This window comes from Lactuca saligna, chromosome 6, assembly GCF_052625555.1.
Source record: "Lactuca saligna cultivar CGN05327 chromosome 6, ASM5262555v1, whole genome shotgun sequence".
NCBI lineage: Eukaryota > Viridiplantae > Streptophyta > Magnoliopsida > Asterales > Asteraceae > Lactuca > Lactuca saligna.
In genome coordinates, this window is record NC_136422.1 from 72,659,372 (window position 1) to 72,684,971 (window position 25,600).

At 34.7% G+C, this 25,600-nt stretch overlaps 1 protein-coding gene and 1 pseudogene across 2 annotated transcripts; one reads left to right on the plus strand and one right to left on the minus strand.

The window, feature by feature from the left end:
* The first annotated feature begins 12,542 nt into the window (after nt 1-12,542).
* LOC145002715 (secreted RxLR effector protein 161 pseudogene) lies at nt 12,543-13,229 on the plus strand (annotated as a pseudogene).
* Nucleotides 13,230-16,516: 3,287 nt separating this feature from the next.
* LOC145001993 (UV radiation resistance-associated protein) lies at nt 16,517-19,208 on the minus strand. Of its 2 annotated transcripts, none has more exons than XM_078961311.1 (6): nt 18,671-19,208; nt 17,700-17,906; nt 17,421-17,601; nt 17,203-17,354; nt 16,895-17,122; nt 16,517-16,795 (listed from the first exon to the last, which is right to left on the minus strand). In XM_078961311.1, the coding sequence occupies exons 1-6, from the start codon at nt 18,848-18,850 to the stop codon at nt 16,679-16,681; spliced, it is 1,065 nt and encodes a 354-aa protein (XP_078817437.1). In that variant the 5' UTR covers nt 18,851-19,208; the 3' UTR covers nt 16,517-16,678. The 2 variants fall into 2 exon arrangements, with proteins under 2 accessions (XP_078817437.1, XP_078817438.1); XM_078961312.1 differs by having other exon boundaries at nt 17,203-17,351; nt 18,671-19,206.
* Nucleotides 19,209-25,600: the final 6,392 nt, after the last annotated feature.

Consider the following 25,600-nt stretch of genomic DNA (forward strand, 5'->3'; position numbering starts at 1 on the left):
TCACAAACAATGATTGGACACTTAGTAGAAATGGAGGTATTAGACCAAAGTACTTCAATTGCGATTTTTATACATACATGTTCCTGTTCATTAAACCAAGTATTTATGGTGTCAGGTTACTTCAGTAAAAACTTGAAGTTGGTATTGACCATTGACTATTGATTGACTTACTTTTTTCTGTTTGATGCAAAGTCAACTGGTAAGGAAATTGTTAATTTTTCAAAGTAAAACAAAGGGTTGATTGAACGAGAGAAAAGAAAACACCAACACACCATGGCTAATAAGAATAAAAAAAATAAAGATATGAGGCAAAAAAAGGTAAAACAAACTCGTATGTATGAATATGATTTGTATGGTAACTAATTTATAGTGTATGTATGTTTTGGTTTGCATGCAGTCTTTGTTTGGCAGCTTGGACAAACTTTGTAGCACCTGATCGTCCATGCCACTCTTGGTAAAACAAATTTATAGTGTACTTCTTCCATTCATGTTAGTAATTTCTCATTATGATGTGTTGTTTCTTGTGCAATTTTATGTTTAGGAGGTATTTTACTTTATTAAATGTTTAAAGTTACAGTACATGAGTATGGGCAGATCATGGAACATTTTAGGACAGTTGTTGGTTTTTCTCTTGGTGATCCATCAATGAAGTGGCCAACATCATGTAATAACATTTTAGGGGAAGATGTAGGTATATGTTTTTTTAATGAATAGTGTAATCATATGTATGAATATGAAATAAAGTTTTTTTATTTGTATGACAATAAACTTTATGCAATGGATTGTATTTTTTATATATGGTATTTTATTTTCTGTTATGAGACATTAAATGCAAATTTAATTTGAAAATTAGTAAATCTATAAATAATATTTTAACATTTAAAATTATGATACGCAAAAATGTGTGTCATCTTCATTTATGATATGGCCTTTCTTGACAGCGGCTTCCTTGATATGCATTGCGTGGCATAAACACGCGCGTCGTAAGGTTACGACACACAAATGTGTGTCATCTTCCTTTATGACAGGGCCTTCCTTGATATGCATTGCGTGTGATAACCGCGCGTCGTAAATGCGCATCGTCTCTCTTTATGACAGGGTCTTTCTTGACGCGCATTTGCGCGTCGTCTGAGCATTTTACGACGCGCAATGAGCGTCGTAAAAGGCTGTTTTTCTAGTAGTGATATGTACGCGAGCCTCCTAATCGTAAAGGGTATCGCAAAGGAATTTCTAAATAGAAAGCAATTAGGGAAACAGCCTGCAAAAATCGAACCCATAAATAAAGCATTCAATCATGGGATAATGCCATAAAAACCCTTGAGTTTTCAGGTTTTTGTCGCTTTTGCCCAAAGTTAGATTTTATGTTCGTTTTTGTCCTCACATTTTCAAAAACTTTTACCAATGGTGATTATAGGTTACCATGATATTAACTTCGCAAAATAACCCTTAAGTTTACAGATTTTTTATGTTTGTACCCGTAAGTTTAAGAATTTTATTTTTGTCATGTTATACGTATTGTATTTATATACAAAAAAAAAATATTTAATTGAATATTGTATTTACGTTATTTTTAAATGTTATAAAAGACTTGGGTATCTCTTGGTTTACGTTGATGACATTATCTTGACTGGAAACCACGCCCCTTCCATAACTCGCTTCATCTCTCGCTTCAAGAATGAGTTTGCTATAAAAGACCTGGGTAAATTGAACTATTTTCCTGGGCATGAGGTGTAACACCCGTTTATTTATTAGTTAAATAAATAAATTAATTGACGAATGGTAGCCTAAAATAAATAATTATATATGCAGGGTGTTGGGTTCGAGAAGTTAATTGCCACATTTTAGAAGTTGGGGGTTAAAAGTGTAAGTTTTGGATTTAATTTCAAAAGGATTTTAGAAGTTAGGGGGCGTTTGGTAATTTATGGACTTAAGTTGAAAAGATTTGGGGGCTTAGGGGGCTGGTTGGTAATTTCGGGACTTATTGTGAAAGGAAATAATGGGATCAAGGGCTAAAGGGTAAATTATCGATTAAATTTGAAAATAATGGTCTTTGAGGGGTTGGAAGTGTAATATGAGCAAAGGTGTGCATATGAGCGGGTATTAAGCCTGTCACCTTCACCATAACATTAACCCTAATCGTTGGAGCAGCCGCCACCCTCCTTATGTCTCCCTTCGCCTATACCACCGCATCCTCACCTGTGAAGCCGAAAAGCCACCGAAGCCAGCCGCCAGAGCAACTACCAACAGCGGTGAGAGCATCACTGTTGACGCTAACACGGTGGCCAGATCCAAGAGTCCGGGATGTCGCTGTCGTCCATTGGAGAAGATGCCAATCTCGTATCGATGCGGTCACTCCTCCCCCTCCTTCTTTTTTGTGTTGTTTCAATCTAGTCGATGTTCCCCAAGGTCCATACGGTCGTGAACGACGCTGTTTTTCTGGACTCCGATTAGTCTGCCGTTCCGACCATCTTTCAGCCGCCGTTAGGGCTCCGGTTTCGTGTGGAAGCCTTAGTTTGGATGTGGGTTTCACACATGTATGTACTCGGCATAATTCCTATCCGTTTATGTTTATTGTGTGTATATGGAGTGTTTGTGCCGCCGGAAAACAAGGGCACCACCATGGCAGCCAACCATGGTGGTTTTCGCCGTTCACACCTTTTCTGGTGCTGCCAGCAACCACAAGGGTGGCTGTGTGCTTGTTATGATGTGTTAGTGGGTATAGCTGCGTGAGATGTGCGTGGGTCTAGCCGGAAATCAAGAATTGCCACCGCCACCACCATAAGGTGGTGGCTGTCGCCATGAACCACCGTGTGTGTGTCGTAGTGGTTGTGTGTGTTTAGTTGAGATTAGCATTGTAAAATGTAATTGGAAATCGAAATAATGAAATGAATCTCTAACCACCACCGTGAGGTGGTGGCTGCTGCCTCCTACTGCCACCGGCTGCCGTGTCGGGTGGCAGTGCGCTTTGCCTCTTGTGATTGATTCGTTTGGGGTGCTAGAAACCCTAATGGGCTCAAAGGAGCTCTAATGGGCCCAATGAAGATTAATGGACTCTAATGGACCCAATAAAACCCTAATGGGCTTATTAAGATTTTAGTAGGATTAATAGGCCCAATAAAGCCCTAATTGACATAAAAGGCCAACAAATTGATAATCGGGCTAATATTTGGATTGGAAAAACCCTAATGCCAATGAACCCCCAACTTTAAGAATTAATCGGGTCACACACACGATAATTATTTAATAACTTGGAATATTAAATAATAATCATTGGCGGAAATTAATCTAAGCAATATTGGACTTAATGGATTACGTCCTTTATGGATTAAGTCCTTAATGGGTTAAGTAGGAAACTTAAACCTAATCATCATTTTATGAGAAACCCTAATTTCACTTGGGTTTATTGTTGGGCCTCTCTATTGTGCTTTGGTAATTAGATTATTAGTGGGCCATCCAAGAATAATCTTATGGACTAGAACATGTTGATGGGCTTAGGATAAGACCCATGTAAGGGGTTTGGGCCCAATTTGGAAAATTGGGCCATATATGGGCCATAGTTGGGCCTTAATGATTATATGATGTTGGGACTTTGAATAAGACCATGTATAGGCCTGGGCCCAATTTGGAAAATTGGGCCATATGTTGGGTTTTGATTCCTAATTGACTTTGGACCTATGGATTGGGCCTTGTGCTTGAATAAGCCAAGCTAGGGTAATGTAGTAATTACCCAAAGAATGTTGTTATTATTATGTATTGGGACCCAATTATTAATTGGGTGTTATTTTGGTGTTGACAGTTCGGGAATCTGTCAGCCAGCAGTTGGGGTCGAGTCTGCGGGACTTCAGCAAGTGTGGGATTGTGTCTTCGGGACTTCAGCAGTGTGAGGTGAGTTACCTTCCAGTAGTCGTGGGTCTACGGACACAATGTCGGCCCACCAGTAGGAGTTGTATGTTAGATTATTGTCTTTGTGATATCATCTAGGTTTGCTACTACCTAATATGTTCTATGCTGGCATGATATGTTATATGTGATAGTAGTAGAGTTCGGTTGTTAGGACCGAAGGGTAGGTCAGACACCCCAGATATGTCTGACAGTATGTGATGATATGTTTATATGCTGGCATGATATGTTATATGTGATAGTGGTAGTAGGAGGGGAATAGTCCCCAAGTTCGGTTGTTAGGACCGAAGTGTAGTTCGGACACCCCAGATATGCCTGATAGTATGTTTATGTTATGATATATGTGATAGTAGCAGTAGGGGGTGGAATAATCCCCGAGGGTCGGTTGTTAGGACCAACGGGTAAGTCAGCACCCCAGAATGGCTTGACATGGGTAGGTCAGCACCCCAGAATGGCTTGACACGGGTAGGTCGGCACCCCAGAATGGCTTGACACAGGTAGGTCAGTACCCCATAATGGCTTGACATGGGTAGGTCGGCACCCCAAAATGGCTTGACACGGGTATGTCGGCACCCCAGAATGGTCGTAGCGGGTAGGTCGGGCACCCCAGAATTGTTCGACAGTATGTATGCTTTGTGATAGTACGATATGTGGTATGATGGGGGAACTCACTAAGCTTCGTGCTTATGGTTTTCAGTTTTGGTTTCAGGTACTTCGTGTTTAAAGGAAAGGAGTTGGCTTGATTGCAACGCATCACACTATGTTTTCCGCACATGAGATCCTTGGGGATTACGCTCTGATATGATTTTATGATACTATGTTTTCGATTACTGACACTTGGGTTTTCACATGAGACGTTATTATCAATGTTTTTATACTAATGGTTTTATGTAATAACATAATTAAAACGAAATTTTTGGCCTATATTTTTGGGATGTTACATGAGGTTACTTATGACTCTTATGGTTTATTTCTGAATCAGAGTAAATATTCTCATGATATTTTGAGTCAAGTTGGTCTTCTTGATGCGAAACCAATAGGTACACCGTGTTGGATTAGTGTCTAAGCCAGTAACCATATTTGGTAAATACTTGACCCGATTGTGCATGGTCCTTTTGGGTTGCCTTCACCAAAGCAACTTGACTGGAGAAATAATAGAGAAAGAGGTTATTATGATTTATTAATATGTTATAAGAATAATATATTAAAGGAGAAATCATATTTGTTTAATTAATATTGGTCAATAATTAATTAAGAATTAATTTTGTGATCAAATGTAATTAATTAAACTAGAGGGGCTGAATTGTAATTATATGATAGTTACAAAATAGGGTAAGGATTATCCTAAGGATAGGTTGGACGAATTTAAGGTGATAAGGCCTTAGAATTCATCCACGATAAGGATTCAAGGCTTATCTTATGGTTTGCTTGGTGGGCAAGCAACTAGATAAGGATAAGGACTAAAACCCTATCTCTACACCTATATAAACACCCCTTTGGCTCATGAATTCATATATACCTTCCCAAGGCTTCTTAGGGATGAATTTTTATACCTCTCCTCTCTCTCTCTCTCTCTCTCTATAGCCTCTCCATTTTCTCTTGGTGTTTGTGAGCCATTAGAGTCACTACACTTGTGGTGCTTGCTTTCAAGACCTAGGGTTTGAAGATTCAAGTTGTTATTACAATATAACAACAAGAAGTATGTAATCTAACTTTCTTGGTTAATTTCGAAAATAGCAATCATCTTTAGGGTTTTATTATGTGTTCATAATGTTGTATATCTAATAGTGAAGACATAGATCCAATGCTAGGGTTACATGTACACATAGGATTGTTTGTGTAAAACCCAACAGTGGTATCAGAGACTTTGGTTAACTTGTTTTCAATTAGTTTATTCAATTGTATGAACTTGAAATATTAGGGTTTATTGCCAATAAACCCTAGGAGGCTAAGTTTTTTCGAGATTAGGGTTTGCAAACCCAAATTTGCAAGAGTTTGAATAAGATCTTCAAATCCTTTCCTTAAACCCTTAAATTTCGAAATCTAGGGTTTGTCTTAATCCCTTGATTTTCGAAATTAGCCTCCTCCCCAAAATAAGATCCTAAATTTTAGCGATTTGGATTATCCCATATCTTGTAATTATCCTCTAATTGTTATATATGGTAATTATAGATTTTGCATTATCCTAACCATAATTTCGAAATCTATAGAGATAATTAAGGGATTAGGATATCTTAAATGTATAAATGGTAATTATCCTCATGATTTAGATAATCCCTTATGATTTAATAATTAAATTAATAGTCTAATTCAAGATAATTATTAAATCAGGAGTTTTAATATTTAAAATTTTAATTTACATGTCATAAATTCGAAATTCTTTTTAAGAGAAATTAAAACTAAATTGTTTTGAAAAGTTTCAAAACTTGCCCTCAAGTTTTGGAATTTAAATTTTGATTAAAAGTTTAATTTTGACTTAAATTCTAAACCCTAATGTTTTGAAATGTTTCAAAACATGCCCTCAAGTTTTGGAATTTAAAAGTTTAATTTAGGAATGTTAAATTCTAAAACCCTAGTATTGTTTTGAAAAGTTCAAATCACACCCTTATGGTTTTATTAATTAATTAAGGTGTATAATTAAAAGAAGTTTAATAAATCCATAAAAGTTTTGGTTTACAGTTAAAAGTATAATTGTTATATTTGACCAACTAACATTTTAAAAGTGTAAAATACACCCTATACTATATATAACATTAAAAGTCTAACATTATATATATGTATGAGTAAAAGTCAGTCTTACCGTTAGTAGTCCTCATTCACGAAGCTGGTCTATAAGGGGTGTTTAAGGAAATTTCCTATAAAATGGCGATTGAATGGGTATCCACTCTTACCCACCACACTCTTGAATAGTGGAGGGTCGTTAGCCGAACGGGTAGGATAGGACAAAACTTTCCATTATAAGTATAATGAAGTACAAAAGTAACTAAATGTTTTACAAATTCCCAATCTTAGTTACTTAGGCAAAAGTGAATTGATGCAATTCCATGAAATTACACTTTGTGCCCTTGCGAAGACGTTAGTGGAGCATGTGTGGTTTACCGGCACACTAAATGGTTCTAAGAGAAGGTAACAAAGGGTGATTCAAAGTTTTTCATAATTCGGTGGAGCGTGTGTGGTTTACCGGCACATCAAATAGGTGATTGTAACATGTGAGGGCACCATGTAAGTTTGCATGGTTATTCACACCCGCTTTGTGATCCTCGGCATCCCAGTCACAAACAAGAGGGGCATATCGAGATTTAAACATGCCATTGAAATTTCAATGAGTCTCAAAGGATCTAGGAGTTTTCATAGATTTAAAACTTAAATTTCTTTTTTGTTTTTCGTGGTGGAAATTAGTGAATCGTCATTCACTTACCTTCGAATATTCTGCAAGTAGGGTTACGGCATCCCTCTCCCGAGTTGTGGAATATTGTGTTGGGTCCTAGCCTTAGTATTTCATTTGGGTGATTTACTAAGGACTCAATCAATCAACTAACTTGAATTTGTTTCTCCCGTTTTGTAGATGTCAAAGTTCGACAACTATGGTCTTCCCAAATCCCGTGGAACAAGCATTCCACATGAAGATGGTATTCCATGATTCGATCGAGGAACAAGAAATCATGCTTCACTTCCTCCACCTCCTCCAATTGTTCTCCCTAACCCACAACATCGAAGAATTGAAAGGTTCAATATCACTAAGGCCCTATTGGAAATGAAACATGAAGATGGTAAATCCGTGTGTGCCCACATTCTAGGAATGAAATCACACATCGATAGGTTGATTATGTTGGGTGTGTTATTTCCCGATGAGTTGGCTGTGAACTGGGTTCTGCAGTCACTCCCTGAATCATATAATGAGTTCAAAAGAAAGTATTATATGATGGATCATGACGATAACCTCATTGACCTAACTTACATGCTCAATGGAGCGTATTTGTTGGGAAAGACAACCGACCATGCTTCTGAGGACGTTCTAAGAGAAGCGACCTGCGTTTGCTGCTAAGAGAAAGGGTGTTGGATAGAATTCTGCCCCAAGAGCCTGAAGATTTCATTTGAATGTTTTGCAGGATCGGTGAAAAGAAAGGAAGTTTGATGAAAGAGCAAGATGAGTCTAATCACAAAGAAATGGATCTCGATCGCATGGATTTGAAGATTAGATATTGAGCTTATATATTTATGGTAGAATTGTTAGGAATATTCGACTACATAGTTTTCAATGGATTTTGCATTGTAAGGACAAATGTTTTCCGCTGCTTTTATAAATAAAATAAATTTTGTTTGACTTATTTATTTATTTGTTTATTTCCTTGCAATGAAATCGTTATGAAAAATTGATGTTTACATATTTCTACAACGAATGGATATGATTCTTATTTATGGAAATGTCGAGAATTTACCAAATAAGGAGAGTTTCTCATCGTCCAGTTTCAATTGGACAGAAATTTGGAATCACGCAACTTGGTTGCATGATGAATGATAAATTTCATATTTGGAAATTAGACTAATTTGTTGACAAAGTGTCACGTGAAGGACTAGGAGATCGAGCACACAAAGTTGTGTGTTGATCAAGTCCACCATAAGAGTAACAAAGATATTCGTCATGATTTACTAAAGGTTTAGTAAATATGATAAGATTAAGTGTAATTCGGAATTGAGTAAAAAGGTTTAAATCAATGGCAGAACAAATAAGAAGAATCAAGTAGGCAGAAAGATAAAAGGTTCTCCATACTAAGAAGAAGGGAGAGTACCTTTTATGTTTTATGATAGGTCTTAATGACTAAGAACCATATCTCAAATGATCCTCTAAGTGAGTCTTAGTACAATTGTATGTTTAAGAAGACGAATCAAGAATTGAAGAAATGGTTAAATCAAGAAGTCAATCATACTTCGTTCCAAAACAAGTCTTAGAGTTAAGATTGTGACAATGAGTGACAAGTATTAAAAGGTTTATAACGTTCATCAAATGTGGAAAGTTGTGATGTCTTGGATAAGACAAAGACTAACTAGGACCAATTTATGAAGTGTTTTGATAAAAACTACACTAACTCTTGAATATTTGTTTGTCAAGAAATGTTTATTGACAAGAGAATCTTATATGTCAAGGATTCAGTGGGAGTCTTAATGGTCTTGAAAGGTTTCAAGAACAAATCAAATAAACCTTATTGATCATCACTAGCACACGAGTTGAGGTTAACAACCTATCGTGTTGACATTATTTTATTTCTGTGTTGTTCCAATTGATTTAATTATGCATGTGAGTCCTATGAGTTCTCATTTGAATGCATAAAAGGCAAGGATCTTGATCAATGGAAAGTACATTGATAGGAAAAGGTGAGTTGCTTAACTACTTGGAAGACATGGTGGGCAGCCGTGCTACCATAAGGAAAGAAATCAAGATTAAGAAAGTTCGGTCCATATGAGTTTGAATTTGTCGTAAACCTTGGTTTTAACAAATTCACATGGATAGGAACACATACACCGTTTAAATCTAAGTGTCATAAGATTTCCTCCTTCATGAAAATGATTGTGAGAAAATGCTTTCACTAAGAAATATTTTAAGAAGATAGTGATTGTAAAATTGCATTCTCGAATTCAATTATGGTTACAGTATCCCTTTCCATGATTTGAATTGTGAGGTTTGGCAATTAGTCTTAATTTTTTAGACACACATACGAACTATCTAAGGCAAAGGTGTATAAGTTCAAGAAGCATTGATAAAAGATTATCAAAGCACTAAGTATTAGAAACATGAACTTAAGAAATTCAATAAGTATTGTTTTTATGAAAGTTAAGCTGTTTCTGAATACATATCAAAGCTAGTGGGAGCATAAGTGTTATGTTTTATATGAATCATCATGATAGTGGGAGCATAAATGTTATGATTGTATGATTATTAAGGCACGTATTGCAAGTTGACAATATTAACTATAGAAAACAAGAGTTATACCTTGCAAAGTCGTAAGGGTTGTAAAGTTGTTTTGCTATAATTAAGGGAGAGAATATTATGCTTCATTTCAAATCTAAAGGCTTAGGTTGAGAAATGTTAATAAATTTAGTCAAAGGTACATAGTGTGTTCTTAAAATTCAATTATGATTACGGCATTCCTCTTCACAATTCGAATTTTGAGAACATAGCAAATAAAACATTATGCATCATGTCCCATACGCTTCGGGTATAGTGTCGATTGTAAATGCTTTAATATTTGACCATTCTAAAATTTTCCAAATGTCTAGCGCATTTAGAGGGAAAAGGGACTAGAATCGGTTTTGACTAAAATAATTAAACAACTATCAAAGGACAATCCAAAGTTCGACGAGGATTGGTTGCTTGTGAGTAGTTGGAAGCATGGTATTGGATGGACCATATCGACATTATTATGAATAGAAAAGATTATATTAAGAATGAGTTGTCATATGGAAAATATGGAAATGTTTCCATATTGGATGGACCATATCGACATTATTATGAATAGATAAGATTCTATTAAGAATAAGTTGTCATATGGAAAATATGGAAACGTGTCCATATTGGGAATTGAATATTGAAAATTTATGTCTAGATTAGAAACATTTATGCAAAAGGATGTTCAAAGGAATGTAATTTGAGTGAGAGACATCATATCTAAGGAATTGTCTTGTAACAATCTCCGATAGAGGACTTTTTAATATCATTGGCAATAGTCTTTGTGACTTTGGTGCAGTGACATTACGAAAGGATCATTGCATAAAATGTTAGAATCTAGCATATTCTATAAGTAGCAAGAATTTGATATTCTTTCACTTATGGAAAAGGATTTGGAGTTGTGAAATGAGAATGATTGGAAATGTGTTCAATTTGATCTATTTCACAAAGAAAGAACCATAGGTAAACATTGTGTGCATGCTAGGAGCATGGGACAAGTGTAATAATTCAAGTAAGAAGTCGATTACCCGAAACGACAAATAATGAGTAATCGATATGGTGATAAATAAAAGGTGTTTTATTTATACTCAAAGGTTTGAGGCCATATGGGATTAGTATTATTCTTGTGTTTCACTTTGCATGTTTGACTTCCTGAATACTTTAATCAGTTTAGAACAGTCAAAATTATTCAAATGGGCCATAGTCGTTCATATGTTAGAAGTAGGTATGAATAAAGACTGTCATGAATTGGTGTGTGGATTATCTGAATAGTATTAGATATAAGCAAATGTTTGCTGCAACATTCATGAGTGCTTATGAATTTGATTTGAGCATTGGATTAAACCCACGCTCACTTGGATCACTCCATGAATTGTATCACGAGTGATTGGTGAGACGATAACATCTTATATTCTTGAAACCGAGATGTGTTGCAAATCGGTTGCACATTGATAATATGTAAATGCACCAGTAACTCGGTGTTATAAAACTTATTGTTGTGTGTGATTTGGTGAGTGAGTGCAAGTAAACATTGAGTCAAAGTTTATCCGTTCCTTTTACCCAAAGTGGGATAAAAGCGATATCTGTGGGTCCCTCGATGATTTAGTGATGACAAACGTAAATGCTCGGCCGGGCTAGGGCTAATTTGATTTGTTCAATTAGTCGGTCTTCGGAAATCGGAAATCGAAAAACAACACATAGACTGAGAGAATAATTTCAATCCATGTCTCGTGTCTATACGATATCTAGAATGGAGGAATATATGATCCCTTATCTGAAGGACAGGTTACTGATAAGATCATAGTTTGATAGCGTCTTTGAGAGCTACGATTGCAAATCGAGGTGTACTTACATTTGTAGTTATTAGACTTATCCAAGTGGGAGACTGTTGGATTAGTTTCTAAGCCAGTAACCATATTTGGTAAATACTTGACCCGATTGTGCATGGTCCTTTTGGGTTGCCTTCACCAAAGCAACTTGACTGGAGAAATAATAGAGAAAGAGGTTATTATGATTTATTAATATGTTATAAGAATAATATATTAAAGGAGAAATCATATTTGTTTAATTAATATTGGTCAATAATTAATAAGAATTAATTTTGTGATCAAATGTAATTAATTAAACTAGAGGGGCTGAATTGTAATTATGTGATAGTTACAAAATAGGGTAAGGATTATCCTAAGGATAGGTTGGACGAATTTAAGGTGATAAGGCCTTATAATTCGTCCATGATAAGGATTCAAGGCTTATCTTATGGTTTGCTTGGTGGGCAAGCAACTAGATAAGGATAAGGACTGAAACCCTATCTCTACACCTATATAAACACCCCTTTGGCTCATGAATTCATATATACCTTCCCAAGGCTTCTTAGGGACGAATTTTTATACCTCTCCTCTCTCTCTCTCTCTATAGCCTCTCCATTTGCTCTTGGTGTTTGTGAGCCATCAGAGGCAATACACTTGTGGTGCTTGCTTTCAAGACCTAGGGTTTGAAGATTCAAGTTGTTATTACAATATAACAACAAGAAGTATGTAATCTAACTTTCTTGGTTAATTTCGAAAATAGAAATCATCTTTAGGGTTTTATTATGTGTTCATACTGTTGTATATCTAATAGTGAAGACATAGATCCAATGCTAGGGTTGCATGTACACATAGGATTGTTTGTATAAAACCCAACACACCACTCACTACAAATGATGTTTTCACCTCCACTGGCACTACCTTTCATAATCCTACTCAGTATCGATCAGTATTTTGTTAGAGCTCTTCAATACTTGACTATCACTAGGCCCGATATTTCTTATGCAGTGAATCAAGCCAAACAATTTCTTCACTCTCCTACGAACCAACATTTTACCCTCTTCAAACGCATTTTACGATATGTCAAAGTCACAATCAATCATGGTCTTCATTTCTCTGTGCTTACAAAACCTATGCTTATTGGTTATTCTTATGCAGATTGGGCTCATTGTATTGAGACTAGGCGTTCCACCTATGGCTACTCTATCTTTTTTGGAGGAAATCTTGTGTCTTGGAGTGCTAAAAAACAACCTACTATCTCTCGATCCAGTTGTGAATCCGAGTATCGGGCTATGGCAAATACTGCTGCCGAACTCATCTGGATTACTCATATGTTACGCGATTTAAATGTCTTACCTTCTGCTCGACCGACTTTACTTTGTGACAACCTTAGTGCTATTTTCTTAAGTCAAAATCCTGTTGCGCATAAACGAGCCAAACATAGAGACATTGATCATCACTTTATTCGTGAACTTGTGTTGTCTGGTAAGTTGCATACACAGTTTGTTTCAACCAAGCTTCAAGTGGCAGATATCTTCACCAAACCATTACCTCGACCGCTTTTTGAGAGTTTTCGATAGCAGCTCAGAGTTCATCCACCACCTATGCGCTTGAAAGGGGGTATTGGAAATAAATCATCCCTGTAAATTAGCTTATTTGTTTTCTATATTTAATTATTAGATACCTTGTATATCTCCCTATATTGTTGTATTTAAGCGTACTTTGTAAAATCAATAAAATCGCTGGGAACATTTATCCCATCTTACAATACATATATTGCTTATGATTGTAACTTTACTCAGAAAATAAGCACATGATTTTTTTTACTGTTTTTACTATAAACCTAATTAAATGTGTTTCAATAAACAAAACATACATAAGGAACCCTAATAAAAAAGAACCTTGTACAACTGATAAGTTATTTATGTTTATACTTCACCAATAAAGGGGCATGTTAAAAGAAAAATCAATATACCTACAAAGCTAATCTTTTCTACCATGTGAAATTGAATTTACCTAGATAAAGAAATATAAATAAAAAAAGAGTTAGATAGATTAGTCAACTTATACAGTCATACTGATGGAGTGATGGGGACAAATATAGAAGCAACATACCATATTTTTAAAAGGAACAAATACAAATATTCAAAATAACCAGCTTGTTCATGGATCTGCATATCGAAGCAACAAAATGTAATTTATAAATCAAATCGAAGAAACCTAATAACACAAATGCAAGAAATATTCAAAATTAAGTTACCTACACACTGAAACGAAATCTACTATATGGACTTCAGGAACAAAATCCCAAATCTCCTTTCCTACTCAGTCAGCAAAGTATCATCATCTTTTTTTACCTTAAATTAGCTTACTCTGTCCATTTGTCTTGGTAAAAATCTCATTGGTCTTATAAACATTTCGATTTTACATTGCACAGAGTTACAATGCTATAAAATTTCACCAACTCCTCTGCACCATGATTATTCAAAATAATTCTCAAAAACTTCAAATTGCACAATGTTATTATCACTTAGAATAAATCTTAATAGTAATACATATATAATCCAAATAGTTAATGAAAATTACCTTGATTTTCCATGGGGCATTTACAAATATCTCATCATGTATAACATAATTCCTTTCGGTGGGTGGAGGTGGTGGTGTTGACGTTTTGATGGCGATCATTTTTTTCCAGTGACTTAGTTTCATGAAACAGCACAGAATCGGCATTGGCATGTTCTTTATCCGAGGTGGCCGCAAAAATAAAAACCCAAATCGCCGGTCATTAGTGAGATGAGAATGATGCGTTGACTCCAAATCCACGAATGGAGTTTGGGGGTGATGGTGGATTGTTGAGATGGTGGTGACAGCTAGGGGTTCTTTTATTGAAGCGGATATGGGTGGCTGAAGGCGGCTTTATAAAGCATTCCAACTTGACTGATTCAATTGACAAAAAATAAGGAATACTCATTCATCTTTGACCACTTCCATTTGAAGATGAGAACGTGAGACCTGTTCTAAACGTGATTAATTCAATAACCTGTTGATCAATATTTTTTAGTGCATAAATTGATTGTAAATATCACAATAAAGGTTGTACGATTTAAAATTCAGCATTTAACCAAACATATTTTATAATGTATAATATAATATAATATAATATCATATAATATATATATATATATATATATATATATATATATATATATATATATATATATATATATATATATATATATATATATATATATATATATATATATGTTTAGGTTTATTTGAAACCATGTTAATTTTGTAAGACCAAATCTAAAAATAATTTTAAAATGTAAAATAAAAGGAAAAATCCAAAAATTCTTTTTGTAATTATTATTTTCGGAACTTTAATTACCTAAAAAAATTAAAAATAAATAAAAAATAATATATAATAAAAAAATTACCGCTTTTTTAAATACGTGAAATATTCTAATAGAATATTACACTGTAAAAATTCTAATGTAATTTTTAGAATGATATAATATTTTACTAGATTTGTCATATATATATATATATATATATATATATATATATATATATATATATATATATATATATATATATATATATATAATATTCTAATATTCTACTAGAATATGTAAAAAAAAAATGTATTTTATTTATTTATTTTACTTTTTTGTTTTTTTTTTGGAAAATATAAATTCCGAAAATACTATTTGAAAATTAAAATTTCGAAAATTTTCAATTATTTTGCATTTTTTTTTAATTTACCAAATGAGTGACTAAAATTACATCTAACAATCTCACAAAATTAAGTTCTCATATGAACTTAACCCTATATATATATATATATATATATATATATATATATATATATATATATATATATATATATATATATATATATATATATATATATATACACACGGTGTGAGCCCCATGTATTATATGAGTGTATTTAAAACAATTAAATGTGTATAAACATTTGAAAATTTTGAATTTATAAGAAAAATGTTGAATTACTAAAATTAAAGTGTTTTTTTTTTCTCTTTTAAATTTAAACAAATCATTTAGATAAAATAATCAAAGCAAATTAATGAGATTTTATTTTAAAATTTTGAAATTATAAGGAAAATCAATTAATAAAATTGATAAGCATTTATTATTAAATTTAAATACCATATGGAATTTAATGGAATAGGAAAACCACAAAATTACATATAGAATAAACACTAGTTTAAAATAATCACAAAATAACATGTAGCAAAATGAATAATAGTGTGACAAGTAGTAAAAAAACCTTCATTTATTATAGAGGAAATCCCAAACATATTCTACGTTTGCATTTTTTTCGACTATAATAACTAATCGAAATAGTTTTTTAAAACTTCTTTTGAAAAAGCTTAAATTTTAAAAAGAAATCCCAGCATTTTTTTGTTTGAATCTACTATAATCATTATATTTTGTTTGAATCTTCAATCCTTCAACTTTTTACATAATCTACATTTGCATTTTTTTATTGTACTTTTATAATTGTTGGTTAGAAACTTATCGAATTGTTTTCATATAAATCCAGCAAAGACCACGCTCCATCATCATCTTCTTCCCATCAAAATCATCTCCATCTTCAGTAGTCAACCTCCATAAAACTCACTACTCTGTATTTCCATGTTTTTAGAATACATTCATGTGTGTATATTGCATATATATAACCCGTAAATAGAATTCTCCATATCACATCTAATTATCTTCTAACTGATCCTAAAAGTCATTGGAACAAGATCTTCCAATATCAAAACTCATCATTAAAACTTATTTCATCCTATTCCTAGGTTAACAGATTTCCAAAATCCCATTCGAAGATCTTGCATCATTGAATAGAAAGATAACTACCACAACCATTGAAACAGTGATTACATATTATATGTCAATCAAAAGGTGCTCCATGGGGAAAAAATAAAACAAGCACCATTTGTAAGAAAATAACGAAACCATGTACAATAAACTTACAAAAAAAATAAAAAGAAAGTAATGGTTATGAATTGATATATTCTGGTGAGAGGATATTGTTTAGCAGCTCTTTCATATTAGCCAACACGTGTCGTGGCCCTAAACTTTCAATCCCTATGCAGTTCAACAGCTGCTCCAGATCCTATCGCCATGTCACATATCCAAATAATTTTTTAAGTAAACACAATATTATATCAGTTTCACTCTATAACTATAAATAATAATACACAGAAATTCAAACCTTGTTCAGTAGAAACACAGCATAAGCTGATCTTGTTGTGTCTTGGCCTTCCAAGAAGAGTGGAAACTCCATGGGCTTTGAAGTTGAGGAAGATAAAGAGATTGATGTGAAATCAGATGAAGTGGGCTCCACTGAAGGGGCATAATCGCAAATATATGTACGCGAGCCTCCTAATCGTAAAGGGTATCGCAAAGGAATTTCTAAATAGAAAGCAATCAGGGAAACAGCCTGCAAAACATAAATAAATAAACCATTCAATAATTCGAATTCTTTTTTTTTTTTTTGACTTTTAAAAAGAAAGAACATACGTGTGCAACATAACCAAGAGCAGTTGCTGATCTTTGGACTTCTTTTTTATCAGTGAAGAAACTCAGCTTCTTAAAAGGAAGAACAGTGAGATGAAGACCTGAAATAGTCAAAGATCCTGCATCCATGGGTTTTGATCCAGAAGGATTTCCTGCTACACCCATAAACATGTGTAAAAATGGAGGATGAAAAGGTGAAAAACATTTCATATTTTCATTACCTGATTTACTACTTCTGGAAAATGATTCAAGTTCTTGCTCACATGTATGTCCACTCACAACTTTCACAGGATAAAGCAATGCGATTTGTGACACCATGAATTGTTGCCTCCCTCTCAGCAACTTCTGCAAATTTTGTAGACGAATATACCCTCGTTCTCCATTCAGTGAATTATTTGCTTCCTGGTTGACCAAAAAAGAGAGAGAATTTGTTTTTTTTTTTTGTGATTTTGAGGAAAAAGTTGAAGGAAATGAAATGGAAAAAGATGGATTAATAATACCTGCAAGTTTCTACTGGCTACAGAAAGAGAAGTTCCAGCCATGAGAAGAGATCTAATCTGAGAGTTGAGTTGTTCCTCCTGCTTTTTGGATTTTTCTTCTACAACTTTTGAACGCATTGACATGTTTCCCATAACCAACTTTCTTGCTTCCAAATTTTCACGCATCTGATCTAGCTTGTTTGATCGACTTAATGACTCTGCTTCTAACTGTTAAAACATTAATCAGTGATTGAATTGTGTTGCTCTTTTATTCCATGAATGAAAGATGATAAAAGCCTATTGGACCATGTCCCTGTTAATGTGATCCTATTGATCAAGATTAATGAAGTAATCGAATCCATAAGTGGAATATCAAATCCGTTTATCTAAATTATGTACATATTCAAGCCTGATGTTAACATCTTTTGTTTTTGGTTCTAGTTTTCTCTTGATCCTGATATAAAATATAGGATAATGCAACTGAATCTGTTTAATTCTAAAGGAAGTTACAGTAACAGGTGTGAAACTTAAACAACGAATAGATTAAACTATGAACATCGAATTATCAAGAAACAACAAGATCTCTACCTCATTCCTATAATTCATGCTACAATTTCATTCCGAGTATATATTACACAACGAAGGAAGGGCAATGGAACAATGTTAGGTTGATGGTTTTAGGAAGTTGAATGCATGCAATAGAGCATTGAAACATAACTAGATCATCAGGGATGGTAAAATTCAACTATATTTAGGAGAATTCGGTAAAGATTCTTTTGAAGATAGCTCTATGTTTGTAAAATTCAGACTCCTTCCTTGATATTCTATTACTAGAATGGAATTTATTAACTCCTAATACTTCTTTGATTTCTTTGACACCCTAGGCAATTAATTTGGTTTGATCGAAGAACCTCCACTAATCACGAATCTATTACGATCGATTCCACAAACCAGGCAGGAAATTAAACGAATGGAGTAAAACTTCAACCTACCTGTAAATGAGAGTTAAGTTTCTCTTGAATTAAAGACTTCTTCTCCTTAGCTTCGTTAAGGGCGGACGATAGACTCGAAAGACGAGCAAGCTCCTGTTGAAAATCTTCCCAGTGAATGACCTTTACTTTCTCCTCGTGATTCGTGTTCTTTTCTTTTACGGATTTCTTCTTCGGATCCATCAAGAACTGAAGTAATTGATGCCGGGGATGATGATGACGACGATAAGATTTGAAGGTGCGTGGGACAATTGATCAAGAGTAGTAGATCATCGTGAACCCACCTCACCATCGTCCTGAAGAAATGAAGGGAGATTCTAGGGGTTAAAGAGCATTGTAACTGATTCGATGAATTATAGGTATAGAGTTCTTGAATTTATGAGTCCGAGACTTCGATTCCAAGTAATTCAGACACGCAGAAACACGAATTGGAGGTTGTTGAAGGAACTGATATGGACCCGAATTCAGTTTACTTTCCTCGATTTAGGTATTTAGGGCAAACGAGCTTTCTATTTGAAAATGGCAACAACACCACGTAACAAATAGTGATTTTTTTACATCAAAGTCAATTGTGTTTTTGGTGATTAAAACGACAAGACAAAATTGCAAAAAGGGTCTAGGTCATATGTATTTTTTTTAGGGGTTCGATCACGATTTTTTTGGATAGGTGATTCTTTTAAGTTAGTTTTGTTGCGTTTTTAGTCCATTTAAATAGTGAAATGACTATAATACTCTTGGGTTATTTATTTTCTATTTTTCTTTCATTTATTTTTAAATCTAATACTAATTTATTTATTTTAATAATTAAAAAAATAAAAAGGGTCTCTCTCTCCAAAAAGTCAAAAAACCATCCGATCCATCTTATTCCCCAAATATTCTCTGCTAGCAAACAAAGTCATTCTCAAGCGCATGGTTTTACAAACCAAGCAAAGTTCACCATCACATACGTTGTATTAATCTTCGAGGTATGTTTCCTCGTTATCTCCATACCTTTCTCGACAGAATTGTTAGATCAGAAAGAAACTTTCATGGGTTTGTTTCCAAAAACAGGGTTTTATAAGTCGTTTATTGGTGTGGGGTATTACAACACCTTTATTCCTCCTGTGATTTTGAGGAACGTTATGGAAAAAACCCTGGTTGGTACACCCAATACACTCCCTACCATGCTAAAATTGCATAGGGAAGGCTCGAATTCATGCTCAATTTCCAAACCATAGTAACAGATCTTACTGGTTTGCCCATGTCAAATGCTTCATTACTCGATGAAGGAACAGCAGCTGCAGAAGCCATGGCGATGTGCAATAACATCTGGAAGAATAAGAAGAAAACATTCATCATCGCAAGTAATTGACACCCATCGCTCAACTCTGCCCCCTTTCCTCTTGTCGGCTGATGGACTCATATCAACTTCCACCTTTACCCACAAACTTAGATAGCCGAGGAGAAAGCTAAAAAGTCAACGATGATGAAGCTGTTGTTGGAGTTTCCCCACCGGATTAGATCATCTGAAGAAGAATCGTTGAAGTCGACACCTTTCTGATAAACGAGAGATAGAGAAGAAGAAGAATGTGGATTTTGTTTTTAGAGGATCAGGTAATGACAAGGGCTGATTTCGTTTTTCAAAGAGAGATAGAGAGAGAGAGAAAGAGAGAGAGAGAGAGAGAGAGAGGGAGAGAGAGGACCCCATATTTTTAATTAATAAAACATTAAATTAAATAGAAAAAACAAAAAAAAAATATTTCCGAAGGGCATTACAGTTATTTCATTATTCAGAGGGACTAAAAACCCAACGAAACTAACTCAAAAGGACCACCAATCCAAAAAAGTCGTGGTTTGGACTAAAAGCCCAAAAAAATGCATACCGCAACAACCATTTTTGCAATTTTGTCACATGATAATCACTAGATCGACCAATGAATTTCTTCAAAACTTCCATCCAAACTTTTATGATTTATAAAAAAAATCAAAAAAAGAAATTAATACATGGGTAATATAAAATTTCACATTTAATATGTAAAAATTTTAAATTTTTTATTTTCTACTTGTCATTTTATTGTATTTTTTATTTTATTAAATTAAAATTTCACATTTAATATGTAAGGTTATATAGATGTAAGCTATTTATTAGAAATGATTTATATATGTAATGTATTCAATGTATTAAAGACTCATTAATTTTAATAATTTAAATTTTTTCTAAATTTTCTTATAAATTCAAACTTCTCAAATTGTTAAAATTTCATATTTTGTAACATCTCAAAAAGTTCATTTTAATTTAATAAGAAAACCACAAGTGCCAACAATTAATTCAAAACATATCACATCAGAGTATCATATCTAAAACATTATTTTATTTTATCAAAGTAAACATCCCAGACTGAATAACAATGGTGGGTGTCATGCGATCACCCGAAGCTCTTCCCTCCGCTACCAGAAGTACCTGAAACCAAAACTGAAAATCGTAAGTACGAAGCTTAGTGAGTTCCCCAACCTACAACATACCATGCATAATCACATACTACAAGCATTGGGCCACGCCTGCTACTTCGGTTCCTGCCTGTCTTCGAGCGTCGCTCGGTATACATATATTTTTTTTTCTTAGGCCCCGCCCGCTAAACACATACGAGCATATAACCTTAGCACATAACACATGAATTGAACATACCCTACTGTATCTCGTTCCTAAGGCCTCGCCTGTCTTGGGCCTCGCCCCTATCCTACTACTGGTGAGCCATGGAACCCCATCCAAGCTCCTGTCATTAGTGAGTTATGGGCCCCCGCCCACACTCACCTTCCTCCTATCTCGGGCCTCGTCCCTGCTCTGCTACTAATGAGATACATAGCCCCGTCCATACTCTGCTAGTGATGAGATACGGGACCTCGCCCACACTCACCTTCCTACCAGTATATGCTTGTACTAATTACTTGTTAAATTATACACAACAACATGTTTTATAACATCAAGTTACTGATGTGTTTTCGTACTATCAATGCACAACTAACTTGTAATCAACAACTCACAATCACTCGTGATAAATTCCATGAAGTGATTCATGTGAGCGTGAGTTTAATCCAATACTCAAATCTTATTTCAAGAGCACTCATGAACGTTGTAGTAAACCTTTGATATGTCTAAACACCTTAGACAATCTACAATCCAATTCATGATAGTCTAACTTCATAACCTACTTCCAAAGTATGATTGACTGTGGATAGTTGAATAATCATATTATTCTAGAAGTAAAAACATGCAAAAGGTGAAACATAAAATAACAATAGACAAAAATAGTAAACTTTACTTATAAATAAAGCCTTTATTATTTAATCATCAAATATCAGTTACATTTATTTATTACAAGTTTCTAACATGCTCTCTAATTACTAAAACTAATATCGTCTCTAAAGCGAATGCTCTTAGCATGCTTCAAATGCTTAACCCTACTCAATCCCTTCGTAAGGGGATCTGCTAGGTTATCCTCTGACAATAACCTCTTCACTACTAGGAGTACCTCTTCTACTCGATGTCTTATGAAGTGATATTTTCTGTTGATGTACCTGAATCTGCCATGATCCCTTGGTTCCTTGGTTAAGGCGACCGCACCCTTATTGTCCTAGAAAATCTCTATAAGCTCCTTTATAGCTAGTAGAACTCCAAGGTCTCCGATGAAGTTCTTTAGCCATATTACCTCCTTTGATGCTTTATTTGCTGCTATATACTCTGATTCGCACGTTGAATCAGCTACAGTCTCCTATTAGAACTTTTCCATGTTACTGCTCCTCCATTTAGGGTAAATACCCAACTCGACTGAGAGAGGAAATTATCTCTGTCAGTGTGAAAGTTGGTGTCTGATATGTGTATATTTAGTTCGTATTAAGTATAGATTTTTATTCATTTATGAACTAAATTATTGCATTTCATGGACAAAAGGTACTTAAAAGTGTTTGAACTGTATTTTCAGTCCAAAAATGAAGCTCGGAAGCAAAAGGAAGCGGGAGAAGCGGTTAGGAGCTCGGGAATAGAATAAAGAAGAAGAACACTAAAAATAGCACCTACTCGGCGAGTAGGGTCGACTACTTGGCGAGTCCAAGTGAAGATAACGACTTGGGAACCCAGATACTTATCGCATACGGGAACTATGAGACGGACTCAAAGAGTCGCCACCTGGCTCGACGAGTCGATACGTAAATATATAGATAACTTCTCAGATCGAGGAAAAAAACTTATGGGACAATTCTGGAGCAATTAGCTGCGATTCAGAGGCCAGAGAAACCCTAGAAGATGAAGATAGAAGCTACAATTCAATCCCGAAGGAGATTTGAGGCAAATTTCATCATTCTACTTAATCTTTTGTTTTCCATTATGGTTAGACAATTAGAATTCGTTTTTATGCTGTTATTTACTTCAATCATGAGCTAAAATTCTTAACTTCTGTTTGGGGATACAAAATTGAGACTATGGTTTGATTATTGGTAGGATTAATTCAATGTTGGTGATTTATTTGTTATTTTAGCTTGCTAAAGAACCTTGTGTGTGAATGATAATTAATTTTCTGTTAATAGGAAGGTAATTAAATAGCATGAACATCATTTGATTATCAACCTCATATACCTTGTGACTACTTTGTTATATGTCTAGGATTAATGAACATGAAACTAGAACTAATAAGAAAATTAAGTAAATTCATGTGCAAGCTTGTGTGATGACCATCAACAAGAAGTTAATTAAAAACCAAATTGATTAACTACTGTGAGTCTAAAGTAATCCGAATAATTAATCTAGTGAACTAAATTGAATTGGACAACTGATCACTGTTTAAGTTAGTTTATTTCCTAAGGATTAGTGTAGTGAACACGAACCTAGTCACTTGAATCGGTAACCAATAGAAGAGTTAATTCATTGCACTATTACCTTGAAATCAACCATAGGATCAATTGAGTTGAACTAAACAGAAGTTCCTTCGTATTATTGAATCTAGTTAATTCTTTGTTTTTCTAGTTTTTAGATTAAGTAATAGTTAGTAAGTTTCTAGTCTTGTAAAACTAGAGAAAACCCTCTACTTATTAATTAATTTAGATAGAATTAGTTTTTATTTTTAATTTGTTGTTCCCTGTGTTCGATACCCTACTTATTTGACTATACCACAATTGATAGGTTCACTGCCTTTGTGTGTTTATTTTACAACTAAAAGTAGGTTTAGTGTCACTATACCCTGTCACTCTCAAGTCATCACTCCCACTGATGGTAAGGACCCATTCCTTAGTCCTCTGCAGGTACTTAAGAATGTTCTTTACTACTATCTAGTGATTTCTACCAGGATTCCCTTGATATCGACTAACCATGCTCAAATCAAAAACCACATCAGGGAGAGTACATGTCATAGCATACATGATCAAGACAACAACAGAAGCATATGGTACTCGACTCATTTCTGCTATTTTGGCATCGGTACTCAGACTCTAAGTCTCACTCAATTTGGTATTGCTCTGGATAGAGAATTCTCCTTTCTTGGAATTCTCCATGTTGAAACGTTTCAACACCTTGTCCAAGTAGATACTTTGACTAATTCTTATTATACTTTTACTCCTATTTCTCAATATCCTTATCCCTAGAAGGTAAGTAGTTTCTCTGAGGTCCTTCATAGCGAAACACTTCCCAAGCCAGGACTTAACCTTCTGCAAGGTTGGAACGTCGTTTCCTATGAGAAGTATGTCATCCACATACAACACCAGAAAGCTAACTATACTCCCACTAGCTTTGACATATATGCAGGACTCATCCTCACTTCTCGAAAAAACAAACTCTTTGACTTTCTCATCGAAACAAAGATTACATCTGCGAGATGCTTGCTTCAATCCATAAATGGAATTCTCAAGCTTACACACTCTATTAGGGTACTTCGCATCTACAAAACCCTCTGGTTGAATCATGTAAACTTCCTCAACCAACTTCCCATTAAGGAAAGCAGTTTTGACATCCATCTGCCATATTTCATAATCATGAAATGCAGCTATGGCTAGCATAACCCTTATAGATTTGATCTTCGCTACTAGTGAGAAGGTCTCATCATAGTTAACTCCAAGAGTTTGAGTAAAGCCATTTGCAACCAATCGCGCCTTATATGTGTGTAATTTCCCATCCATGCCAGTCTTCTTCTTGAAGATCCATTTGCACCCAACCGCCTTACAACCTGGTACATTGTCAATTAAGTTCCAAACTTAATTGTCATACATGGACTGAATCTCGTTGTCCATCGCCTCTTTCCACTTTGTCGATTCGTGGACCGCCATGGCTTTCTTGTAGTTATTAGGTTCATCCAAATTTAGCAATGTAATATCACTGATAAACGTATCACCTTCAGTTATTATATGAAAACCATATAACACCAGTTGAACGCTAACTCTACCGGAACATCTCAGAGGTAAGGAACCGTTAACTGGTTCAACAGGAGTCTCATCCTCAAGTTGGGTGCTAGTGTTAGAGATTCCTTCATCGTTTAACTCTTAAAGTTCTTCAAGGTCAATTTTCCTCCCAATGTCCTCATGTTATATGAGCTCTCTCTCACAAAAGACTCATCTCCTCGCAACAAAGACAAGATTGTTACTCGGTCTGTAGAAGAGATATCCAAAGGACTTCTGTTGATAGCCGATGAAAATACAATTCTTACTACGAGGTTCAATCTTGTCGTGAGTCTCTCGTCTTATGAAAGCCTCACAACCCCAAACCTTGATATGTGCTAACAAGGGAACCTTCCATGTCCACATTTTGTGAGGTGTTTTGGAAACCTTATTAGCTGGGACTAGATTAAGGATATGGGAGGCAGTCTCTAAGGCATACCCCCAGAATAAGATAGGTAACAAAGCTCAACTCATCATGGAATGAACCATGTCCAACAAAGTTTGATTACGCCTCTCAGCCACACCATTAAGTTCCAG